The sequence below is a fragment of the Amblyomma americanum genome, chromosome 9 (genome assembly GCF_052857255.1).
Source record: "Amblyomma americanum isolate KBUSLIRL-KWMA chromosome 9, ASM5285725v1, whole genome shotgun sequence".
NCBI classification, from domain to species: domain Eukaryota; kingdom Metazoa; phylum Arthropoda; class Arachnida; order Ixodida; family Ixodidae; genus Amblyomma; species Amblyomma americanum.
The window spans coordinates 112245901-112268524 of NC_135505.1; the positions used below are offsets into that span (position 1 = coordinate 112245901).

The following is a 22624-nucleotide window of genomic DNA, read 5'->3' on the forward strand; positions in this document are numbered from 1 at the left end:
GGTGCACGTTAAATGATCCCCAGGTGGTCGAAATTATTCCGGACACCTCCACTACGGCACCTCTTTCTACCTTTCTCCTTTCACTCCCCCCTTTATCCCTTCCCTTGCGGCGCAGTTCAGGTGTCCATCAAGGTAAGGGAGGAAGTTGCTGAGTCATTTCCTTTCCGGGGCAGCTACTGCTCGGTGGAAGATAATGATTGATTTGTCGCGAGATGTTGCTCGGGAAGGGCAACCTGGGTCGCACAAGCCCCACAGGTTGCAGCACCTGCCATCGCATTGCAGAGGCGCATCGATTAACCGCTGCGTTACTGTGCCAGGAGCGGTATGAGGACTGCCAGGGTCATCGGGACCTCCCAGGGAAGTCGGGGTGTAAAGAATATAAGAAATCATTGCGGAAGAATATCGAAAAGAAGATAGCCCTTAGGTCACTTTCTGCCACCAGACAGAAAATCATTACCCATGGAGTAGCCCAAGGACCAGAGCAGAGCCAAGAGAGAATAAGGAAACACTGATATTCCTTTCCGACACGGATGGGCGCTGTTGGTATGTACAGATTATAGTCGCTAGTACAGACTAACGCGATTTTAAAGTTGTCGGTGTTATTTAGGCCGAACAGCTGCACTAAATATTTCCTGGTTGAGCATCTGCCTCGCATGCGGGAGGTGCGGGCTTCGATCCTCAGTTCCTCCGGGTACCCACCGGTCATACAACGGGTACAAGGTCCCCCTGGCCTGGAGGTGCTCGGTTTATTCAGGGTGAAATGCTTGTGAAATGGGTCTTTGATCCAACCTTGAGCAAAACGAAAATACCTTGTGCCATGGCGCTCTTTGTCCGCAGCTGCCCTAGCGCCACAAAAATGCATGGTCATCATCCAATGATTCCTGGTGTGATAGTCACTTGCTCTCCAGTGGAAATTGTGCCGAATGATAGCGGAACTAGGCGGATAGTCATTAGCATGTAGCTCTTCCAGCCTGCTTAAAAAGTGAACTGCGTTACAGCACTTTAATTCGAGTAAGCTAAGCCTAAAGCAGTCAGTTCCGAACCCCGTTAAACGGCACCCTGCGTCACAGCAGACAACTCGCCGTTGGGGCGTGCAAAGTGTCGGAAAGTAGGTCGCATGCAGAAGCGCGTACGCTGTTTCGTGCCCGGCCTGCAGTCTTCGCACGTCGCCGGCACCCGCATAATCCCCGCGGGGGGCTTTGTGTACCCGTATGCAAAGCGGATTGGATTGCGGTGGCCACCAGGGGATCACGTTGTCTGCCGAGTGATTCGCTCGGGTAGGCATGCGGCTGGAGCGGTGGTTGCAAGGCAGGCGCGGGAGGATTGCATCTTACGTAACTAGGAAGCCATCGCCTCGCCGCTCGCTTGCATTATACAAGTGGAAACGGAATCACGTCTCGTCTTGTCTCGGTTCGAATCGGATTGCTTTTGCTCATCCAGAACTCGTCCCGCAGTTGTACAGCTTTGTTTTTCGGCTTTGTTTCTGGGGGCGTCGCCATGGAAACCGGGGAGTCGAGGTATACCGACGCGGCGGGTACCAAGTGCTGTTCGTGCTTCGGACAGGTGTGGTGGCATTTGGGTGGAAGGGGATTCGGTTCGGGGTGCTTTCTTTAGGAACAATTTTTTTTTCGGACCTGGCGGGATTTTCGCAGTCAGCCGGTTCATGACGACTTGGTTTGAAGCTTGGAGCAGCAACAACCCGTTTTCGTGGACAGGCAGAGATGTACAGGCCTAACCTGCATATAGTTATCACCCTTGAGTACTTGAGCCTGCCCTTTTTTTGTGAAAATTGAAAAGAAATTGTACCGCTGCCCTCTCGTAGTTGAACCGAAAGAAATTATTTCATTGTTCTCAATAAACTAGGACAAAAATCAGTTAAGCCACCTATTAAAACGGGAGGCTGCGACATTCATGTCCATCATTCTCAGACAAAAATTTCGAAAATTGGAAAATTGTAAGATACTGTTATAGAAATACCGAAGGAAGTGGCCCATTCTTCTGATATGCAGAGAAATCTTTCTTTTAAAGAGTTTCCATCGATCGCATCGAACAGTTTAGTCTGCCATATAAAACCCATGAGGAATGGTTTTGACGATAGTAAAAACTTTAATAGAAAAATAAAACGCAAGACTGTCGTCGGCTTGTCTGCGGATATACTAACTGTTATAGAGATCTTATATTATTTAAAAAAAAAGAAGATTGAGTTCGTATACGGTTTCCCGCTTAAAAATGGTTTCGTCCAGAATTGTTGGCTATGTAAAAGCCATAGAATGAGCTCAAACGCTTTAAAACACGTTTCAGTGCGTTACAAAAGTGAGTCGGTAGGGAGGCGACGTTTCACAACAACGGGAAAAAAATTCTGATAGGGGCTGTTAAGCTGACGCTGGGAAAGTGTAGGTAGATCCCTGCATCTATTTAAGCGAAAACTCGTTTTTGAACGTCGTCGCAAAATCGATACCACGAACTGTTTTCACCCTTTTGTTCTCTCTGATTGTCTTGAGAGCCACCGGATTGCTTTGAGAGTCAAATCGGTAGAGGCAAGATTCTCGTAGTATTTTCAGTGCTTGATGTTCTTTACCCATGCAGCGTGAAATTAAAGTCGTGCGACGCGTTTGCTTCATTTACCAACGACGGCCGGGTTAACGTTGATCAAAGCGTGACAGTGTGTATGTAAAGGTATGTTACTGTGTCTGTTATTGCTTGTTAGACCTCTTTTAGGCTGGAGTAGCCTGCGAATTTGTTGCTAAGGGCTTTAGTACCTGTAAAATAAACCTTGCTCGCAAGCAGTATGAAAATCCCCCCTCCTACAAGAAACAGCGATGGAATGTGCGTCAGTATCATTCTTTCAGCACTTCAGCTTAGCAAGAGAACATTGTAGTTGCGAATGTCTTGAAAACACATCGACATAAGAATTCACTAAAGTGAGCAATTTGACATTTGCAGATAATACAGCGTCTACTTAGAACTGGTTTAGCGGCTATAGAAATACATATTTACAACAGGCCGCAATTTCTGACAGAGTAATTGGAATTCCGGCGGGATGAAACCACACATTACTTTTACATCGGCGTAGAAACTTTGCAAAAATTTTGGCTGGTGACACTGAGTTGTTTGATCGTGACAATTAGTTCGAGATCGAGGAACTATCGATATTTATCTGTGCCGTGCATGTGTCGAGTCAGCTCTAAGTTTGTTCCTTCCGAGAATTTTTTGTTATGCGTGCAATTATTAATACTGAATTTTGCGTATATGGGTTGGATTTTATGAAAATTGCGACTCTCAAAGAGATGTTCGGCATGTTCAGTGTGTGATACGCTTGCAAAGATTGGCCAGTTTTTCTTTTGCATTAGTATGATAGCTTGTTGAGGTTATATTGACTTATGTTTCATACTAAATGACATTCAGGAAACGGCTTGTGCTTTCCTCGCTTTTTAACTCTAAAGATGCAGGCATACGCCGGCTGATATGGCATCATAATAACAATGGCACAATAACGGCATAATAATGGCATTTGCATTTTTGTTTCTTGTACCGTCGTTTCTCAGAGAGCCATCACTGTACCTCGTTTGGAAGTGTTTCTAGAAGAAATAAAAGACGATAACCAAAAAATACACGATCATCTACGTAAGCACCAAACTTTCTCACAAATAACACGAGCTTCACCATAAGCGTAAGCTCTTTTCTTCTCAACAGAGGCGACTGGCCGTACGCGCCTAGCCACTTCATCTGTCTCGAGTTTTGATCAGGCGTTATTACGAAATGAGGCCGAATTGACGCCATCGCCACAAATAAATCGTCACCGTGACGCTGTTCATTGGTTAGAAAAAAGTTTATTCGACATTAACGATGCGAATGAGCAGTAACGGGACTCAAGAGCAATCAAAGTGCCGAACATTGAACAGTGTCCACATCAAACGTGAGGTCACGAGAACATCACTCAAGTACAACACAGAATGGGTCACTATTTACATGCTAGTCGATGTTCATGAAGGTTATGTATTCAAAGACGCTTTTTAACGGCACACATTTTCCTGACTGAGCGTTATAAATCAGTACGCCCTCGACCTCACCATAACTACGTTTGCGGTCTGAACCCAACAGAACAGGTAATTGGCCCAATATTGGAGATGCATTGGCAAACGCTGGTCCTACAAAAGACCAGTGTGAAACCATCTCTTTCCAATATTGGATTAATTACCTGTGCTGCTTGAGTATATACCAGCCGGAACGCGTAAAGGGCCGCCGCAGTAGATTGGAATGGTCCATAGCTTAGGCCTCTGCTTGGCTTTCCCATGCGTAAGTGTCCGCTCTCGAACAAACCAGGTCTGACAGGCCGAAAAATTGTATAACTGGACCCATTGTCCCTCGTTACGCAAGAGAAGAAGGGAGCTAATCTTCTTGCGTAAGGAATAGCATTAAACCCCGTGTCAGGCCTACGAGATCTAGTTGTCCGCCACCTACGCGCAAACTCGGTACATTATCAACGTGCAGTACTGATGTAAGAGCAAGCTGCACAAACGCGTGTTATTTTTTTCTCCATTTCTCTGAAAGCAACCTTTTCACTGTCGCAAGTCGTTAGTTCCGCCGCCGGGGTTGCGACGCCAGCGCGTTCGGGCCAATGTGCCGGCCTTGTTTGATCACGTAACGGCTCACGTATACGCCTACGAAGCGAACTAGCAGTAGCAGAATAGAGGCGTGAACGGAGCAGGCGGCGAGGAACGAAGAAACGGATAGCAACGAAAGAAGCGAGATTGCGTCACTCTAGAGACTTCTCCCGAAGTGACAGAACCAGCGGTATCGACGGGGCGTTACGCCATCATTGTGCCTGTGGGAGTCGGGAGCGGTCATCGAAAATTCAACAACGGTGGATCGGCGATACGGGTGTATCGCGGCAATAAGAGAACGTACGGGGCGCTGGAAATAGTCAACTTTGTGCCTTACTACCTATGTGTGTACATTTAGTTTGTGTTCATGCATAATTTCTTCTGCAACCTTTGAAACTTCTGATTGCCCGGTACTCGACCCAATATTCAAGAATGTCAAATAGGCCTACGGCTCCACAGCGTCATTGAGGCAAACGATCCTAGGCCGATTTTTGCAGTTTAATCCTCCATTTATTAATGGATTGGATGCGACATTGCTGTGTCTCCTGGTTCTAGCCATTCTGGTCGTGTCGATGACTTACCGTTGGGCTTATGGTATACGTTCTTTTATAAAGCGCCTAGATTTTTTAGTGCGGCGCATTGCGTTAGAGTGATCCGATAGAAAAGGCGATGATGTATTTCTTGCATTCCAGTAGTTCGTGTGTAAGCCTCATGGTAGCGTTGCACAGTCTGTAATGAAACTTGAACGAGTGACGCTGCATGAGAGGCGAATGACATTGCTGCCGTTAGCTTGACGTCAACATCGTCTGTCTGCCTCACAAAAACATGCGCGCATCCTGAACGGCTGCCCTGAATTATGTAAACAAAATTTGAGCACTGATCATTGCGAATACGTTTTCAGAGGTCGCATTCGGTAACATCGCCGGTGACGCTATTACCATTGCAAATGATGACGGATGCTAGCTATCTCGCTGCCAATGACACTGTTTCCAGAGTTACCGTTGACGTCAACGCAGGCGTCACTCGCTGCGTTGCTGCAGGAAGCTGGCGACAGCAGCACCGTCAGCGGGACGTCATGAATGCAATGGCAGCACGCCCCGCATAGCCTCCATCAAGCCCCATCTCTCCGTTGCGGGTCTCAGCTTGCTCGCAATGGAACAGATGCCAGGAGCGTGAGACGGCAACTTCCACGGGCTTGATATTCTCATGTGCACGCGAGCTAGCTACGTAGCTCTGGAAGCAGTCGTCCCGACCTTGTAGCTTCCTTCCCACTGTTGCCAAGTTTTGAGACAGGATATACTGATTTGAGATTATCTCCTTGTTCCTGGTTCGCCAGACTGATGGCCCCTGAGACATCATTGCCAACGGCCACGGTGCATTGGGATGATCAGAAATTACGAAGAGCTAATGCTGTTCACTGAATGCGTGGCATTACATTCGTCGAAAAAAACGAAGGCAACCCTCGGAAGACGATTAGCAGCACTTGGTGGATTTATATGGAACACTCGGCTTTGCTAATCCACTGGTGTGTTTCTCCTGCAACATCGTTCTACTTCCTACTGTCTTTCTTGGACACACATCTGCGTTTTACGTCCTTCATTCTGCCGCCTTTCATGTACCTTCTTCCTATCACAACCTTCTACCTAGTTCTATCGAGCTCCTTGTACCTAACTATCTACCATTCTTCTACCGGCCCGTTCCTTGTTTTGTCTTCCTGCTGAGCCCCGCCGCGGTGTCTCAGTGGTTAGGGCGCTCGACTACTGATCCGGAGTTCCCGGGTTCGAACCCGACCGCGGCGGCTGCGTTTTTATGGAGGAAAAACGCTAAGGCGCCCGTGTGCTGTGCGATGTCAGTGCACGTTAAAGATACCCAGGTGGTCGAAATTATGCCGGAGCCCTCCACTACGGCACTTATTTCTCTTTCTTCTTTCACTCCCTCTCTCATCCCTTCCCTTACGGCGCGGTTCAGGTGTCCAACGATATATGAGACAGATACTGCGCCATTTCCTTTCCCCAAAAAAACAATTATTATTATTTCTGCTGATGGATCACCCCAGGCCACCTGGTTCTTGACCACATCTCAGTGTAACAATGGAGAAGTTGATGTTTGGAAAACAACAGCAATAACAACAGTGTCAACAAGATGCACGCGGGTTTTCGTCGTTATAGTCTTCGACCACGTCATGCTGAGTCAACCTAAGACAGGCTTCAAGGTCTCTCTTTTTCTTATTTCATCGCTGCAGGTCAAGCGGTCCCAGCCTTCGAGCCCAAAAGGCAGCTGCATTGAAAAGAGAAGGATGCTGGAGCTCACCGACCAGCAGCGGCTGATGCTGGTGGCCTCGTGCGCCGGCCTCGTCACCGCCACCATCCTGGTCACCGTGTGCGTGGTGACGCCCCACTGCTGGCTCTACCGATGCATCTGGGGACGGGAGGACGAAAAGGGTGAGCGGAAAAGCATTGCAAATTATGCGTCACTGTCATCGTCATCATCAGGCTGGTTATGCCCGCTGCAGGGCAAAGGCCGCTAACATGTCTCTCCAATTAACCCCGTCCTTGGCGAGCTGTGGCCACCGTATCCCAGCAAACTTCTTAATCTCATCCGCCCACCTGATTTCCTGCCGACCTCGTCACAAGGCTGATGTTTTCAGAAAACGTTTTCACCATTGGTACGGTGGGATCAGTTGCTCTAGGGCTTAAGACGGCACGGCCGTATGGAGCAAGCTCCTGGATTTGCCGAGTGCCCCCGTGAGGAGCACATAACAACGGCAGCGGATCGCACCTCATCCGTCACCCGCATGGGTGCACCCGCTCTCGTTACAACCGGAATTTCTTGCTTTTAGGGGATGAAGACGGAATATAGGGAGCAAAGGGGGGGGGGGGGGGGGCACCGCTGCTGCGAGATTAAGAGACGACTAGGAGTGACAGTGCAAAGCTATTCTGGGCTACTCCTGCAACTTTCATCACCTCACCAATCCATCTGGATATAAGCTGCCGTTGATAAGGCCTTCTTCTCTTGGTACCCACTCTATCACTCGTTGTCAGTTCTGTGAAATTCAAGCCTTTACCTGTTCCTATTTGCTACCTTGATTTTCAGCTCGAATATCCTCAAGATGTCTATTATTGTGTAGTCCTATTTGGTTTTCTGTCGGTTGGTGTGCGGTTTTTACCCTCATTTCTCTTGCTAGTCCAGAGCCTTCTTTAACGCACATGCACGACTACACCGCCATTCGTGTTTGCGACGCTGCTAGAATACGCTCTACTTCCATGCGGGTACCATAACGTCATGGCTACTAGAGCTCGCCGTACGCATTCGGAAAGGAGAAGGCACTTTCATGAGGGCCAGCTGCGGGGACAGCGCGGCGCTTGTCAAATTAAGCTGCCGTGACAGACGTGCCGTAGGCGGGACCTCCGTTCATGCTGGTAGTGCGGGAGGTAGAAAGAGCAGGCAAACGGCTGCGGCCGCAATAAGCCGAACCTGATGGGGGTGCCTGCTACGTCGAACGGCCGCTCTTTTGTTCGCCTGACTTTATTAGATGCGGCAGAACTCATGGCACGATCGAAGTCGTGTTACGACCGCTTTTCGGAGGACGCTTTTCTTGGTGCTAGAAGCATTTCCTGCCGCTCAGAACATGCCAGCCAGGCAGTATGTCTTTCACGCCCTTTCGACGAACGGCAGTAACATGGGCATTAGTGCCGACAATGCACCAACGAAATTTTCAATAAGAACTAATAATCGCTCTCGTTTTTTTTGTTGAGGGCTTTGTAGAAGATAATAGAAAAAGGGAATTATTAAAGGCGGATTTAAGTGGTGAAGGTGGATGAAGGAGGAAAACTTTGCTGCGCAAAGACAACGAGAAATCCAAGTTTTTGTGGATGATGACGTTGTGCAGATAGAACCATTTCCTACCGTCCCTCTAATCTTCTGTTCAAGAATGGCTTAGTAGCATGCCCTTGCTAACTAGTGAGAGTTAACTAAAAAGATGAAAGTACTGAATCTCAGCCTTGCAAGGAACTTCGCAAACGATGTCTGCGGGAGGTGTGTGCGTGTGTGCGTGCGCGCGTGTGTGTGTGTGGTGCGCGCAATTCTGGACTAAAGCATTTTTGAATATATTGTAAGATTTTATTATAAGAATCAATATATCCGCAGATCTCCCGTCAGTAGACTTGATTTTTTTTGCTAGGAATGTTTTTGTTATCTTCAAAAGCGTCCCTAGTTGGTTTTCAATGGAGTCTTCACTGCTCGATTCGTGCGAAGGAAAAACTATAAAAGAAAGATTTTGGTACATATCGGAAGACCAGACCATTACCTTCAGTATTTCTATACCAGTAGCTTACAGTTTTCCAATATTCAAAATTGTTATGCAAGTATGTTGGACATGCGTGTAACTTAGTAGCGGATATGAAAGCGCGATTATTGATGTTGAAATCATGGAAGTAGATGGAGAGCTGGCCGCTGAATACACACTCGCACGTTTGTAGGTGCATTTTAGGAACGCGTTCGCTCCACGGCGCCTTTTGTATTGGTGTGGAAGCGCTAGGTTTGGTTGTAGCAAAAACTATACCCTTTGAGCATTCCACTGCACCATAAACCGTTAGAGAGTAAATCCGAGTCGACATAAGATTAAAGGAAGTTAAAAAGGCTGTACTTAAGGCCTAGAAGACATTGTTCATCGTGAGTCATGGTAATAAACTGGATTCCAATGGAAGGTTGAGGTAGCCGGTTGACGACACAATGTGAGGCGAGGAAGTGAGGCTGTGAAATTTTCGGGCGTAAGGTGTCCGCAGCTGGAGCAGGAGGGGGCTGATTTTTAAACCAGTGAGGGACTCCTTTTTCGTGCTGTGGACAGGCAATCACGGCAGAAATAAAATATTCAGATGTAGCGTCAGGTCGCAGTTCTGAAGCCTATAGTAATGCGAAATCAAAAAAGGAACAAGTCAGCCCCTCGTGATAGCTTGGGGGGGGGGGGGGGGTGCTTTAATGACTAAGGCCGAGTCTCAGCAATCAGGTAGGCCCGACTGACTTTGCCGCGCCTTCAGAGAGAAAAAGGAAAGATAATGGCTTCAAGAGATCTTGGATTGCGGATGCCGCACGCGTGACGTAACGCTTCCTCTTGACTTATTCCTTTTTTTTTTTAATCGTGGTATACCCCGTGATCAACATGATGCTTACGACGAGCTCACTGCAACGTGCGAAGCAGAGCTCGTTTCCATTTCCGCTTGGAGCGGTTGAGAAAGCCACTTGCTCCACCGCTGTGAGTCTCTTTCGCAAACACCTGGTATATGAGCACTCCGGCGCGGTGAAAATGAACGCGTCGGTGTGTTTTCCTGCGTGCCCACCACAGTTGGGGGAAAATTCCGCTGGAGTCTGGAACTGCCCAGAAGAAAACGAAAACAGGAAGCGAAGTCATTCGGCAGCGCTTCGAGAAGTCTTTGTTTTTCTTCCTGTAATTTCTCCCGAGAGTCGTGACCTTCCCTCAACCTCCTCTCACTACCCACTTTTGTTTGCTTGTGTTGCACTGAAGCAAGACAACACTATTCAGGGAGAGCTCAGCTATATGAGCTCCGCCGCCTTTCGAGCTCATTGCGATCTTTCGCAATGGCGCTGGGCTCCTGTCGCGGGCTCGATCTCGGTCGCGTTGCCTGTATTTCGAAGGAGCCTGTATTTCGCGTGCCAAGGTAGGGGTGCCCGTTAAGTAACTGTAGTCGTCGAAACTAATTCGTAGCCGTCGAATACTTGCGATACGTAACGGATAATAGACACGTTTAACATTTTAGCTAATGACACCTTTAGCAAAGAGGGATGGAACATATGGATTATGGCAATTAGGTGTACTCTAGAAGAACCCATCGGTGCAACCTTATTTTGTCACTCAGAGTTTTGCTTCGGTCGCAGTGACTATTTGCACAGAAATAGGTGCAAATATATATGCTCGCTTACTAGCTAGCTCCCTCGGTCGTTAACCCTCATTAATCATTCATTATTTGTTTGACCTCCCCTGCCTGACATTCACGGAGTTTGGACTCTCTTATACAGTTCACATAAGCCGCTTTATCTGCTCATGCCCACACTTACTAGCTTCGTGTCCGTCTCGACCAAATGCATATCATGAATTGCTCCACTGTCTCTTCATGAGTTCACCGTTCATGTTCAAAGCCGTTCTCCGTTCATGTCCAGTACCATGTCGTATCCCCGTAGCATCCAGATTTGTCACTTGATCGCGATCGACCGCCTCTTTCTGTCTTTCACAAGTCACGATGAACTAGCTAGGTGAGCAACTCTTTCGCTTTAACTTCCACCAGTCACTGTCTCACTCACTTATTAACACGTGTATTCGCGATGCGCCGCGGTGGCTAGGGCCGCGGTGGCTAGTGGTTAGGGCGCTCGGCTCCGGAGTTCCCGGGTTCGAACCCTACCGCGGCGGCTGCGTTTTTGTGGAGGCAGAACGCTAAGGCGCCCGTGTGCTGTGCGATGTCAGAGCACGTTAATGATCCCCAGGTGATCGAAATTATTCCGGAGCCCTCCACTATACGGCACCTCTTTCTAGCTTCCTTTCTTCTTTCACTCCCTCCTTTATCCCTTCCCTTATGGCGCGGTTCACGTGTCCAATGATATATGAGACAGATACTGCGCCATTTCCTTTCCCCCAAGACAATTATTATTATTATTATTATTATTATTATTATTATTATTATTATTATTATTATTATTATTATTATTATTATTCGCGATCTGACCTATGCTGTCCGACCCTTGTCACTGTTTCGCAGTCATCCTCCTTTTTTAATGCGACACAGGGCCTAGGGCGAAAACTGTCCGGCTCTGGCGTCTGTCTGAAGTTTCCGCCTTCCAACCCTGGAAGGTGGTGTTTAAACAAATTTCTTTCTCTCTCCACTTGTACCGAAGAGGAGGGAGTAACCACACTAAGAAAGCCTCAGCAAAAATGTATAAAAGAAGCGATTACGAAAAGAAGTGGAATGAGAATACATTAGGAATTGGAGGGGAAAATTATAATAGAATTGTAATAGAATCTGCATAAATTGAAATACAGTCGGAATTAGAAGCTGGAATAGAGTGGCGACTGACAGAAAAATGTCGAATTTCCTACGCGTCAATTTAATTTATCGCTCGGAATTTTTTGAATTCCCTGCATGTTGCCTCGCTCATGCACTTCTTTTTTTATTCGAATATTTTCTCTTCTTCTAAATTACTCTCGTTCCATTTTTATCCCTTAAATTCATTCAGTGGTAGTTGTTGCTTTGTGAGCTGAGCACTTCAATTCCCCTTTCCCCCTTTCCAACCTAGTCATCAGCTACCAAGGCAAAAATCTGGACTAGTTGGTGGTTCACGATTGATTAAAAATGCTAACGCAATAGAGTGCGACCAAAGGGGCAGACACAGAGAAGATCGGCGATAATCTGTCGCACGTCCTGTCTGTTTCTACCCTTTTTCGAGACCCCAGCCTGTTGCGCTAGTCTTTTTAATCAATCTCCACCTACGCCATGCATAGCGTCTACACCATTTACAAAACTAACGAGCCTCCATGCTTCAGGGCAACTTGCGTGGGTTGGAAATGAGCGCCTTTGTTCGTCCCTTTGGGGAGTGCCGTTCTTCACGAAGCGCGCCGCGCAACCCGTAGACTTACCGCCTTCCCCCCGAGTGACTTCGCGTCGGATTGCACAGCAAGAAAAAAAGGGAAAAAAGCAAAGCGTCTGGTTGTTAAGGAAGCAGGATCCGCACGAGGACGTGACTAGACGAGGGAGCGAGCCCACCAACTCCCTATTTGTTCCCTAACGGGCAATCGCAGAGAGCACTTGAATGCTCTCTGCATACGTGCACTGTGCTGTGCCAGTTGGCCTCGTTTCGTCTGCAGAATCGTCCCTACGAAGTCTGGTGTTAAGGGCGCGCGTGTTTTATTGAACGACGGTTGGCAGAAAGGGTACGGAGTCGTTACGAAAGAGGTCGCCCCTTTCCCTCAGTCAGCGCCGTCACTTCTGCCGTGACGGCAGTCTGCGTATGCTAATTTCCCGGAGCCTCGTTTGTATAGCATACTGGAGTTTATGACCTGCCCTTAACGAGGACTTTGAAATCGCGCTCAGTTTTTGTGTGCTTAGTGATATTTTGTTCACTGCACTCTTTCTAACAAGGACCGACGAAAGGCAGTCGTTGAGGCCAGAAAATGCGAGTCTCACTTCTTGAAGCCTTTTTCAAGTTGGACGGTTTACCCCTAGTTCTTTCGAATGTGACCTCAGCAATGATGGCTGTCACGACGCAGTAGCCAAGCGTACAGTAGCCAAGTATACTGCAGCCATGTGTACAGTACTTGAGTGCGTAGCCACCTGTACAACAGCTCAGCCTACAGTACCCCAGTGTGCAATCCGAGTGTAGAGGGATCAAGTGTACAACAGCCACGTGTACAGTAGCCGAGTGTACAGTAGCACTGATCATTCATTCATTCATTCAAACTTTTTGCTTTTTTAATTAGTTTTTGGGGAAAGGAAATGGCGCAGTATCTGTCTCATATATCATTGGACACCTGAACGGCGCCTTAGGGGAAGGGGTAAAGGAGGGAGTGACAGAAGAAAGGAAGAAGAGGTGCCGTAGTGGAGGGCTCCGGAATAATTTCGACCACCTGGGAATCTTTAACGTGCACTGACATCGCACAGCACACTGGCGCCTTAGCGTTTTTCCTCCATAAAAACGCAGCCGCCGCGGTCGGGTTCGAAATGAATCAAGCAGTGCGGGGTAAGGACTGGATATCTAATGATTAAAAACGGGACGCGCACTTGCAGTCTATTTTGATGTGTTCTTACTAAACCTTGGTCAAGAATGCTAGAATGCTAGACCGTCGCCTGAAAGAGCGGCACGTTTTTCTTTTTTTTCCGGAACACTGACGGAAAGCAGCCGCGCCCTGTGATAAATGCTCGCCGCGGCGTTGCTGCGCAAATGATGAATGCAGCCACGGCTGACAGGCGAACGCCCACAATATGGTTAGTGTATTCGGCACGCCCACCCGAGGTTTGTGCGAACAGCATGGACGCATGCCCGCACTAACGGCCGCTTCAAATAGCCCAATGTAATAAAGGCAACCTACGTATTTACTGTCACTTATATATGAGCGATCGGCTGTATTGACGAAGCGTAAGAGAAAGACACATTTATCTGTGCCTGCAAAAGTGGCAGCGGCAATAAACTGGTTGCTTGGTTAGCAATCTATAACCCATGTTCAAGCAAACCCATGTAGTGCTCCAGAGAGTAGGATCCGTTAGCGAGTGATGATTTGTCGCAATAAAATTTGTTCTTTCTTGGGAACTGGGACAGCGTCATAACTTAACGAGGTGTTAAATTGATCAAGAAGACGCTCACATGTCTCACAGGAATGGTTCGCGCGTAGGATAGTCAAGATAGCCAGCTTTTATGCAAGTGCAGGAACTGTCAAGTTCCAAACAAGATACGAACGTTAATAATTTAATATCCGTATTATTTTCGAAAACTCAGTGCGCTGTGTATTTAAATTACTGTTAATTTTGGTATACGTTCCGCGTACTAAACGTTTTTAAAAGTTAAAATTTTCGCACTTGCGGAGTTTTTACGGCTGTTTATTTTACATTTAAAGCATTTACTTTTTAAACGGGTCCTAATATGGCAAGAATGGTCCAGTACGACTATATGTATTGGGTGCAGACAATCTAGTAACTTTTTTTTTCGCCGTAATTTGGTTTATGGGGGTTTAACGTCCCAAACCGACTCGGGCTATGAGAGACGCCGTAGTGAAGGGCTCCAGAAATTTAGACCACCTGGTGTTCTTTAACGTGCACTGACATCGCACAGCACACGGGACTCTATAATTTCGCCTCCATCGAAATTGGATCGCCGCGGCCGGGATCGAACCTGCGTCTTTCGGGCCAGCAGCCAAGCGCCATAACCACTTAGCCACCGCGGCGGCTTGAATTCGCCGTAATTTAGTTCCGTGTACTCTACACAGGGTGCGGGCTGTGTGCCGTAAATTACGGTATTCTTAAGAACGTGCATGTACGAGACATATCGAACATCCGGAAATACATTCGTAAGCATTACATTATTTTTGCCTGCGTGCAAAGCTTGCCGAGCTTAAGGAGCAGTGGCACAGCAATGTGGTGAGTCCGTGCACCGTCCTATATATCGGTGCAGAAAATGTCTGTGCGGGCGCAGTTTTGCAGTACTTCCACTCGTCTTGTCGTGGAGCATAAGAAAGAGTACGCTGAACCGTTAGGGAGTCGCGGTAACAAAGTTGGGGTGTATGACTCCAGACAGAAAGGAAGGTGGTGGAAATCATTTCTGCGGCGGCGGAATCGGAGGGGCAGTGCATGAGGTACAGGGCGCCCTGCAGAACTCCCGTAAAAAAAATAACAAAAGAGAGCGTGGGGATTAATGGAGAAAAGAGACTATCTTTTTTGGCACTTGATTCCCAGCATTTCAGCTTTGTCCAGAAGCGCCGTTTTACGGATGTTGTGACACAGGCTGCCGTAGAACTCCACATTCGACATCATGCTTTTCCGAACATGCGAAAGGCGATGGAAGTTGTGGTAAGCATGTCCTCCAAAGGCGGCGCCACTATTGCCTTCACTGCAGCAAGATGTTAAAATTACGTGCTAACGAAAGTTGTTTGAGCATAGCCAGCCACGCTCTCACTCCTGATTTATAAAGCCGGTTATATGGACTCTTTTTTTTCAAAACTGCCTCAACCTTCGTATTTGTAACGCAAAGCAATACTTTCGTAGCCTCAAAATTTATCGGTACATTATCCTAGAGTGTTCAACGCGTGAAAATAGCAAAGCTTTTGCTAATAAATCTGTGCTTCATTATTCGATATTCTATTCGATATTCGAAGCAACAATATTTGCAGTCGCTTTGTGTTCAGAAATTGATATTAATCCCACGGGACCAAAATTCGTCGTTCTGTCATAAAATTCGCCCATTGGCTGGACATAAGGGACGTCACCAGACTGGATCATTCCAATTGCCTGCTGGAGTGAAGTGATCTCACCAGACGGGAAAGAAGTCACTTCCGGTAAAGGCATCAACAGCTGCTAATGCTATCTCAATGGCAGCACATTATGGCATTAGGCGTCCACGTGAATTCTTAGCACGTTCGTACCGGCGCTACCACAAGAAGACCAGGCTTCAGCCAATGCGGAATGGAACACTGTTTATAATTATAATTGGTGTTGGGGGGAAAGGAAATGGCGCAGTATCTGTCTCATATATCGTTGGACACCTGAACCGCGCCGTAAGGGAAGGGATAAAGGAGGGAGTGAAAGACGAAAGGAAGAAAGAGGTGTCGTAGTGGAGGGTTCCGGAATAATTTCGACCACCTGGGGATCTTTAACGTGCACTGACATCGCACAGCACACGGGCGCCTTAGTGCTTTTCCTCCATAAAAACGCAGCCGCCGCGGTCGGGTTCGAACCCGGGAACTCCGGATCACAATTTATTTCAAGGAAAATGCGTTGACCGAACCCAGACACGTAGCAAGAAATCTTTTCCTTTCTTTTTTTCAGGGAGGTGTGTGTGTGTGTGGGGGGGGGGGGGGGGGGAGGGGAGGGGGGGGGGGGGGGGCTCGGGCTCTCTCTTGGATACGTGCCTGCCCAAAACCTCTTTCCTTTTCAGCTTACCTCATTCGCCTGCGCAGGGTAGCTGTTTTTAATGCGCGTCCTTCGTTTTTGCCTGTCCTTAATTCTATTCACGGACTACTCCCAAAACGTCTACCTCCACCGGTGGCTTCGCCTCCAGTCACGAAGATATGAACCAGCGACGCGATGAGCACTGGCACAAGAGTGTTGTATACGTTTCATTTTGAATGGAATAACCCCGCGGGGATTAATAACGTTTCTCAACCCGCATTTGCGAAGCTGTGCGACAGAAGCAAAGTACAATAACAATGTCAATATAGTACAAAGCGCCCAGACGCTGGTCTGAGAAACGATTGGACCGGGCGCAACGCAGTCACACACTTCGGCTCTCTCAACACCAATTGATTGAGGCACGCTCGTATGTACTATCATGCCGGTGTCTATCTCGCTATCGTTTCTGGTTCTTGTAGCTGCGCGGCGCCACTGGTATGTTCTGGTCGTCGCTCCGTCGTTGCAGGTTACCTTGTCCAAGACTGTAGGCAGTTCCTGTTGGCGCTTCGCGGCGGCTTCACTGGGGATGCTCGCGACTCCTAGCACTCGGCGGACTTGTCACTCTGTGTGCCGAGACAGTGTTTAATATTCTTGTATGTAATACAAGAATACAGACTGTGTGTAATGCAGACAGTATGTAATAGGTACTCTGTGCGATTGTACGAAGAGTGCAGGTCTCTTTACCTGTGGCTGAAGGAGAACGCGACCTTGTCCGCTTCGGTTTCGTCACATGCTTTGCGATACAGATGGCATTAGCGGTGTTGCGGCAACACGTCCTCTGCACCCTGCAGCCTATCGCGGAGTGGCGCTTTGCAGCTCCATATAGTACGCACAGGACCGATCTGGCTGAGGCGGCGGCTTTTGGACCTTGAGCTTTTTGATCGATACCGCTACTGCTGCGAATATTTATTTCCTCTCCCTTCTGTACGTTTCTTTGTATATTTGATTTCCTTTTGTTTGACCTTCGACCTTTGCGGGGTGCTCAGCTCTGAGCTGCTCAGAGGACAGGAAAGAAAAAAAGGAGCCTGTACAATCGTAGACGGCGCCAGTTTTGCTAGTGCTTCTCGGGAGTTGGAACGCCAACTTTGTCCCCGCATTATGAGCGGCAGTTCAAGTTGACGCGAGCCTTTTGACAGTAATTGGCTCTCCCAACTGGTGCAAATAGGTTCGAGACGACAGGAAAAACTGGTCGCTGGGAACCCAAAGCGTTCCTTCGATCTGGAACGGCTATATGCCTTAAACTGAACAGTGCGGGGGCAAGATATTGACGCTTATTGGATGTAAAATTTTAGAACAGTTTTACTTGCATGCTTCCTTTGCTTCTTTGTCGACATTTCTGCGAAAAATGCTGTTTTTTTTTGTACTGCGGCAGAGAGAACGAGTGTGCTAAGGCAGCAAAAAGCTCGGACTCAGTTACGGGGTTGTTGACTAGCCTTATTTGGGCTGGGTGATACTGGCTTCTCCGGCGTGGAGCCGAACACGCCTCGTTGTTGTTGTTGTTATCCTCATACTATGGCACATGCCCACATTGGGGGATTGGCCAAGAATCGGGGGGCACAGAGAGTTTTTCAGGTTTAACTGCAACACAGCCTTGCGCTGTGCATTGCACATCGTCTTCTTCATCAACTAATACTTAATATTCGCGCTTTTAGCTATGTGGCGGTAGTGATAGATGTGCGCTGCGTGCGTTGGCGTGGACAACGTTGTGGCAGAAACACGTCGCTAGAGCAATACGCGTTGGTCGTCACAACATTGCTGCAGAAGCGCGGCGATGAAGCATACATAGGGTGGAGGCGTACATTGGGTAAGTTGTAACTGGTGATGAAAGAGTTGAAGGCGCGCATAACTGGCTCCCCGGGTGAAGGGACACCCCAATCGCGCTCTCATCTGCGTGGCGGTGGTGTCCGCCTGCAAAAAATTGTGCTTTCGCACAGTATTTTATGCTTATGGCATTGCTAAACTGCTAGCCATTTCTCGTGACGATTGTGCATGCTTTCACGGCAGTGTTTTCACGCGCATTGAAGAAACCTAGTCAACCAAGTAACTGCCCTAAGCAGGCGATGTCCGTTTAAGAAGCAACGCTCGGCTAGCAGACGCCAAGTTCGTGGAGCCTCGCAGTCTGCAGAGGCATGTAAGGCAGCGGGAAATGCGTCAAAGCGCACAACCACGTTAATCCAACTTGATCTACGCCTTACCACGCCCCTGGCTTCATTGCTTTCTTAATCTCCGCATTTGACTGAACTGGACTTTTAGTCATCATTAGTACTTCATCGTACTCTGATGATATCAGCGTTTCCTCCTTAAAAACAGCATCCGGATTATCACCCTTATCGCTCCGCCGTCGCATTGCCAGCCTGTCTTTATTTCACGAATTCTTCCAAAGCCCAACGCACATCGCACCTTATATTCTTCCCCCAGCACGCACATCTAATCGCACCAGCCATCACCTACAAGTTGGACGAAATATTTGAATTTGAATTCGCTTGCATGAAACTGAATTCAGTTTCAAATATTTCGTCCAATTCTTAATTGGGCCAATAACAGGAAATATATAATGAACTTATCGATGGTAGTTGGGATGCAGTAGAATACCGCAATCAAATAGAATGCATTTCAATTATACCAAGCTGTTTCCTGAGAGGGAGTGTGGTCGTTTCCTGGAATGGCAGTTCTTCCAAGAATTCCGAGTGATTGTTGGAGCCAGCTCTGGTCGATGACGGCGCGTTGCAACTCATATTGAGCGCGATAGTACATACAGTATTTAAAGAGTCTACATCGTACCGGCACCAACCACCCGCTCTCTTCGTACTGGACAAACGCACGAAACCGCGCTTTTTCTACGAAAAGGAAAAGCTGGGCGTAGCCTCCGACGACGGCGACAGGGAAGCGAATGCTCATAAAGGGATGCCTCCCACTGCGGCTACCTTAATGGCTTCCTCATTTGCGGCCGTCCCGCGGGAAGTCGACGACGCCCGGCCATTCTTGGGACACGACCTTCATCAGTGGCGCCAGCACGCGATTCCTCGAAGAGCCGCTCAGGGTCGCCTGTGCCTGAGCGCGGAACGCTTCCCTTTTTTGTCCCTACCCCCTTTCCACTGCTCTCCGCCTTAACGATTCAGCTCGGGCGGGAGACCGGCATCCGTGCATTGCCAGGGATGTATCTTAGTTGTGGATACGTATCTACTTCTTTGTGCCTTGACTGCCGTAGATGGAACTGATAATTTACTGTTTTTTTTTTGCCAGCTGATTCGTGGATGTTTCCTCGGAAACCCCTTTGTCACAAAGAGTCCTCGTGTGTTTGAGGCTATTTTTGCTCCGTTCGATGCGGTATTTGCGGCTGGGCTGAGGACAGAATTAAAAGGAAACGTTCTTAACGAGCTCAAATAACGCAAGCGAGCGTTTGTCGGGTTCCTTTTCCTCCTTCCAGGTTTCCCGGAAACAGCGCCGTTTCTGTACAAGGTTTTGAACCTTTCGATGACGAGCCGGAGCTCTTGAGGACATCGTGAGGAGATCGGCTTGTCAAACTGCTCTTAGCATGGAGTTAACAGAGACTGACGTGGATGTGTGTGTATGAGGTGTTTGAAGTAAGCCGCCATTAGTTTTGAAATAAATAGGCTCTTTGAGGTAAAAAGTTGGCGTAGCAATATCAGTGTTGGCGGACGTCAGAAAAAATCAAATCATGTTAAGTAGTAACCGGGTGTTCCAAATTCTAATAGTAACTGTAGTCAGTTGCAACTCAAGAATACAGCGGCGAGTGCCCCTTAAAGGGGGCCATCCAGCCAAAGGCGTCGTCCAAGACACGGGTCTTTGTCCTCGGCGTCTTTTATAAGTGCAATCGTGTTTTTCTGTGTCTCTTGTGTACTACATGCATCTGCCTTCCAAGATTTTCATCTTTAATAACCGTGTGCTATTTCGACACAGTTTTCTGTTGTAACATATGTTATCATAAATGACAGATCTGAGTGGTATTTCTGTCTTTGCAGCTATTGATCAGCATCGATTACATGTTTTCTTTTGTTATCAGTGTGCGTTCATGCGCGTTTTTTACATGTACTATAGCCTGTCACTGCTCGAGGGGCGGACGGGGCTTTTGTCAAGCTGTGAAACTTGCAGCTTTTTCTCCGCCGCCCTTTTTCACCACCTCTACACTTGTTGGCGAAATAAATGCTCATTGATTGATGATTGAAACTTCCCCCTTAACTCTTCCGCACCCCTAGGCTGGAGCTCCTCCTTCAAAAGGTATTCGCCGCTGCTTTCTTGAGTTGTAACTAACTAGTAACCTATTAAAATGAATTGTAATACATAACTTAAATCATACAGATTGGCGCCTGGTTGCAGTTAGGGATTTGAAGATGTTTATTAGTAGTAGTCATACCAGTTTTTATACTTTCGTAAACGCGACTACTTTCGGCGCTGTGGCTCAGCAAATTGTGGCTATTTGGCGCGAGATTCGAAAATCGCGCTTCGGTGCTGCGCTCTTGCACGTGACATTCTCTCTAGCGCCCGCACTGTGGTGCTCGCTGCTCCAGCCGACGCAGGGCAGAGGTCACGTGACGGACACATGCGCCACGAAATGACGTGTACGGGTGGGCGTCGCCGGGCGCGCACCACCGTCGCGCGATTTTTTGAATCGAAAGTGAAATTCTTAAAATTTGTTGAGCCACAGAGCCGAGGGCTCTCGCGTTACCGCAATTCGAAAAACTGATAAGGCTATTACTAATGACCACTTACAAACCCCTAATTGAAACCAGGTGCTTATATTTAATGGTTAAGAAGATAACCATTAAAATTTAGTTAACCAGGCTATCAGTTAATATGGTTTACCTTTCTTGTGCCGTCCGCTATCACTGGTATTACTATGACGCAAAAGCCATGGTTTTACATCAAAAGGTCTATTTTTAAAATGTAGCGGCGGGCTTCCCTAAAACACCCTGTATGATAATACAATTCAAGCATCGCGGGAAGCGTGCACCTTTGCTTCTGGTACCTTTGTCGACGCAGTGTTCACTTCCGGGGAAAAAGCTGGAATCGAATTGTCTGCCTTTAGTTGGGAGAATGGAGGAGACACAAGCGTAGATTGCCGCATACAGTGCTGCTCATGATATCTTTTTATATTGTTTCACACAAAGAATATTAGTGTCCCTGTGAATTTGTGCTTTAAGTCTGGCAAGAACAAAGCACTGTGCATTACTGCGCATGCGCTGTTCCTCCTCAAACTCATAGCATAGTGTCAGCCTAGCGCACTAACAAAGTCCCACCGAGTCATCTTGCGGCGCTGCTAACTGCCTTGCGAGACTAGTGACATCTGTCTGCAAGTAAGCGCATGTACATACCTACCAAGACTCGCAAGAGAAATACGTGCACCGTATATTAGATTCCCCGAGGAGCAGACGGACTCCGCGTTTCCTGCTGTCGTCTGCTGGGCGTCTGCGCTGTATTTTTTTTTTTTTTGCAGACGGCCGTGGGTAAACAGGAATGCCGAAGCTGCTCTCCCACCTATCGCCTCAGGGATCGATGTCACGCGGCACTTTCTATTATTGGCTCGGCTCGGCTCGGCTAGGTCTGGCTTCGGCTGCGGCTATAAGCGAACAAAGACTTGTTTAGAAGCAGCGCCGGTCATTGGCATCCTGTCTGCGCGGGCACTAAGAGGAACGTGCGGGGAATCCACTATGCCGGCAGCCGCCTCTTTACTCTCGAGGAGCCGGTAAAAGCCTTAGCCAAACGAAGCCGAAGCCAGGAATATACGCCGTCTGAGCGGATTACTCGGGTCTTTGTTGTGACGCGCTTGGTGGCAGTGCTAGCGAACAGGTGAATAGGCTTGAATTGCTTGTTTCCATGTTATTCTATAGCCAACGCTGAGGATTGTTAGATCGCACTCAATAAATATTTGAATGCAGGCGCGGAGGACTTTTCGCTGATGAAAGTTCCGACCTTTCAATGTTTCCGCCTTGGCGCACGCAGGTGTTTCTTTATTTAAAAGAAAAAAAAGAAACAACCTGGAATTATGGAAGAGGCCTGTTATATAACAGGTGCTGTCAACCCTGCTCATCAAGGCTGTTGGCCGAAGTTCGGAAAGCTTTATGCTTGACGGACGCAGATGATTATGTTTGGGGTATCACGGGACGAGGTTTTGGAAAAGACAGCGGTTACAGGAATATGGTTTAATGTGGCGAAAATATTTTGCAGTTTTTGAGTCAATCATATAATTTTTAGGTAGCTGACAGCACAAGCAGAAAAATCAATCTCTAGATAACTCATTCGCAGTGTAAACAGATGACCTCGTAGTTTGTAGATAACATTGTACACTCAGTCAACACTTGTAGTGAAAGAGTTTCGCTCAAGTTAATACATTTTTTTTGC

At 47.7% G+C, this 22624-nt stretch overlaps 1 protein-coding gene across 3 annotated transcripts in view; it reads left to right on the top strand.

Moving 5' to 3' along the window:
* LOC144104103 (synaptotagmin-1-like) overlaps window positions 1-22624 on the top strand; it is a 265166-nt gene that overhangs the window by 209503 nt on the left and 33039 nt on the right. For all 3 annotated transcript variants that reach the window (XM_077636908.1, XM_077636909.1, XM_077636910.1), the window contains one exon: window positions 6847-7045. In XM_077636908.1, the coding sequence (XP_077493034.1) occupies window positions 6901-7045 (145 nt within the window). In that variant the 5' untranslated portion in view covers window positions 6847-6900. The remainder of the gene's footprint in view (window positions 1-6846; window positions 7046-22624) is intronic.